At 45.8% G+C, this 3380-nt stretch overlaps 1 protein-coding gene across 1 annotated transcript in view; it reads right to left on the bottom strand.

The window, feature by feature from the left end:
- Positions 1–288: 288 nt before the first annotated feature.
- The window catches only part of LOC123481268 (voltage-dependent T-type calcium channel subunit alpha-1H-like), a 50851-nt gene continuing 47759 nt past the window's right edge, over positions 289–3380 (bottom strand). Inside the window, exon 8 of the mRNA XM_045217850.1 lies at positions 289–531. Within this exon, the coding sequence (XP_045073785.1) occupies positions 289–531 (243 nt within the window). The remainder of the gene's footprint in view (positions 532–3380) is intronic.

The raw sequence follows: 3380 nt of genomic DNA, 5'->3' as shown, positions 1-3380 counted from the left end.
GTTGTTGTTGACCTAACTGTGCCAGGTAGTGTACATGTTGTTGTTGTTGACCTAACTGTGCCAGGTAGTGTACATGTTGTTGTTGTTGTTGACCTAACTGTGCCAGGTAGTAAACATGTTGTTGTTGTTGTTGTTGTTGACCTAACTGTGCCAGGTAGTGTAGATGTTGTTGTTGTTGTTGTTGTTGACCTACCTGTGCCAGGTAGTGTACATGTTGTTGTTGTTGTTGTTGACCTAACTGTGCCAGGTAGTGTACATGTTGTTGTTGTTGTTGTTGTTGTTGTTGACCTACCTGTGCCAGGTAGTGTAAATGCGTTGTAATCGTCGGGTCAGTTTGCGGTAGAGGTGTGAGATGTATCTCAGCATCTCTTCATAGCAGGATCCTGGTTCGCTGTAGCTGGCCAGAGTACTGTCATTGGACATGTAGCGGGCTCGCTGCTCACGCATCAACGCGTTCTCACGCTGCTTCGTCTCAGCGAACTGGGTGGCTATGACCACCAGGCATAGGTTGATCATGAAGAAAGAGCCCACCTGACGATGACGGACGACCAAGAACACACAGAGTTTAGAGAGTAGAGACAATAGGAAAACTACAGCACGGCAACTTCACTAACCGTAACCGTAACCCCGGCCTACACAGGGCCAACCAGAAACATACACAGAGTTGGGGACAACCAGTAGCTGTCACAGAGTTTAGGCAACTTCACTAACCATAACCGTAACCCGACCTACACAGGGCCAACCAGAAACATACGCAGAGTTGGGGACAACCAGTAGCTGTCACAGAGTTTCAGGTCATTAAGGACAAGGCCCATTCCATCATTTGGTTCATTTATTTTAAACTGAAGGTTTTATCACTGAAACCAGGCAGTGGGATGGCGTAGGTGCTGGACTGTGTTAGCCGACAGAAATGACTGACATGCATGCTGACCACAAAATTGTCACGGATTCTGCCGAGGCTGCCCCTCCTCCTTGCTCGGGCAGGCTTCGGCGTTCGTCGTCACCGGAATACTAGCTGCTGCAGATCTATGTTCTCTGTTTCTATGTTCTACCTGTTGTCGTCTGATTGTTACACACCTTTTGCCCATTACGTCATTACTCCTTCCCCTATTTAACCCGGTGGCTCCCGTTGTGTTTTGTACCGCGTTTTGTTGTTTTGTTTCGTGTGTCGTTTTGGTGAGCGGGTTTGTTCCTCCCTGTGTGGAGGTGTTTTGGTATTGTTGTCTTTACCTCTACAGTAAAGTACGTTTTCATACGAGTTTCTGTGTCCTGCGCCTGACTTCGACCCCACCGCATTACACTGACACTCGTGACAAAAATAAACATACACATACATGTTATTCAAATCATTTCATCCAGACCGCTCGCGTGCGTATCAACGAGCGTCTGCGTAGCCAGGCGCTAAAATAGAACTTGGTTGTATTTTTGACGTGTGACGTGCTGCAAGTCCCGCCTCTCCCATCTCCTCATTGGTTTATAGGAGCATCTACCCACGTGGGGTACTCTGTATCAGTCCTCCTGCTCCACAGAGAGATTATATTCTATACTCTGTATCAGTCTTGATGCTCTCTGTCTGTAAAGCACTTCCTCCTGAGCTGACAGGAGAGTCTGGGTTGGCGCCCCCCCCTTGGTTTGTGCTGTGGTGGAGACCTCTGTGGGCTATACTCGGCCTTGTCTCAGGATTGTAAGTTGGTGGTTGGGGATATCCCTCTAGTGGTGCGGGGGCTGTGCTTTGGCGGAGTGGGTGGGGTTATATCCTTCCTGTTTGGCCCTGTCCGGGGGTTTCTTCGGATGGGGCCACAGTGTCTCCGGACCGCTCCTGTCTCAGCCTCCAGTATTTATGCTGCAGTAGTTTATGTGTCGGGGGCTGGGGTTAGTTGGTTATACCTGGAGTACTTCTCCTGTCTTATCCAGTGTCCTGTGTGAATTTAAGTATGCTCTCTCTAATTCTCTCGTTCTCTCTTTCTCTCTGAGAACCTGAGCCCTAGGACCATACGTCAGGACTACCGGGCATGATGACACCTTGCTGTCCCCAGTCCGCCTGGCCTTGCTGCTATTCCAGTTTCAACTGTTCTGCCCTGCGGCTCGAAACCCCTACCTGTCCCAGACCTGCTGTTTTCAACTCTAATGATCGGCTATGAAAAGCCAACTGAGATTTATTCCTGATTATTATTTGACCATGCTTGTCACTTATGAACATTTTTGAACATCTTGGCATGGTTCTGTTATAATCTCCACCCGGCACAGCCAGAAGAGGACTGGCCACCCCTCATAGCCTGGTTCCTCTCTAGGTTTCTTCCCTAGGCTTTCGCCTTTCTAGGGAGTTTTTCCTAGCCACCGTGCTTCTACACCTGCATTACTAGCTGTTTGGGGTTTTAGGCTGGGTTTCTGTACAGCACTTCGAGATATTAGCTGATGTAAGAAGGGCTATATAAAATAAAATTGATTGAAATTGATTGAATGACTGTAAATGAGCTGATTTAACCAACTGACTTTAGTAAAAACTTAACTCTGACTTTGTCCGCTCTCATCTGTCAGAATCTATACTGTACTCTGTATCACTGTCTGTCTGATTCTATACTGTACTCTGTATCACTGTCTGTCTGATTCTATAGTCTGTATCACTGTCTGTCTGATTCTATACTGTACTCTGTATCACTGTCTGTCTGATTCTATACTGTACTCTGTATCACTGTCTGTCTGATTCTATACTGTACTCTGTATCACTGTCTGTCTGATTCTATAGTCTGTATCACTGTCTGTCTGATTCTATAGTGTACTCTGTATCCCTGTCTGTCTGATTCTATAGTGTACTCTGTATCACTGTCTGTCTGATTCTATACTGTACTCTGTATCACTGTCTGTCTGATTCTATACTGTACTCTGTATCACTGTCTGTCTGATTCTATACTGTCCTCTGTATCACTGTCTGTCTGATTCTATACTGTACTCTGTATCACTGTCTGTCTGATTCTATGCTGTACTCTGTATCACTGTCTGTCTGATTCTATACTGTACTCTGTATCACTGTCTGTCTGATTCTATACTGTCCTCTGTATCACTGTCTGTCTGATTCTATAGTGTACTCTGTATCACTGTCTGTCTGATTCTATACTGTCCTCTGTATCACTGTCTGTCTGATTCTATAGTCTGTATCACTGTCTGTCTGATTCTATACTGTCCTCTGTATCACTGTCTGTCTGATTCTATAGTGTACTCTGTATCACTGTCTGTCTGATTCTATACTGTACTCTGTATCACTGTCTGTCTGATTCTATACTGTACTCTGTATCACTGTCTGTCTGATTCTATAGTGTACTCTGTATCACTGTCTGTCTGATTCTATACTGTACTCTGTATCACTGTCTGTCTGATTCAGT

The sequence above is a fragment of the Coregonus clupeaformis genome, unplaced genomic scaffold, assembly GCF_020615455.1.
Source record: "Coregonus clupeaformis isolate EN_2021a unplaced genomic scaffold, ASM2061545v1 scaf1255, whole genome shotgun sequence".
Lineage (NCBI taxonomy): Eukaryota > Metazoa > Chordata > Actinopteri > Salmoniformes > Salmonidae > Coregonus > Coregonus clupeaformis.
The sequence above is the reverse complement of the archived record's forward strand: the minus strand, read 5'-3'. Positions and strand labels throughout refer to the sequence as shown.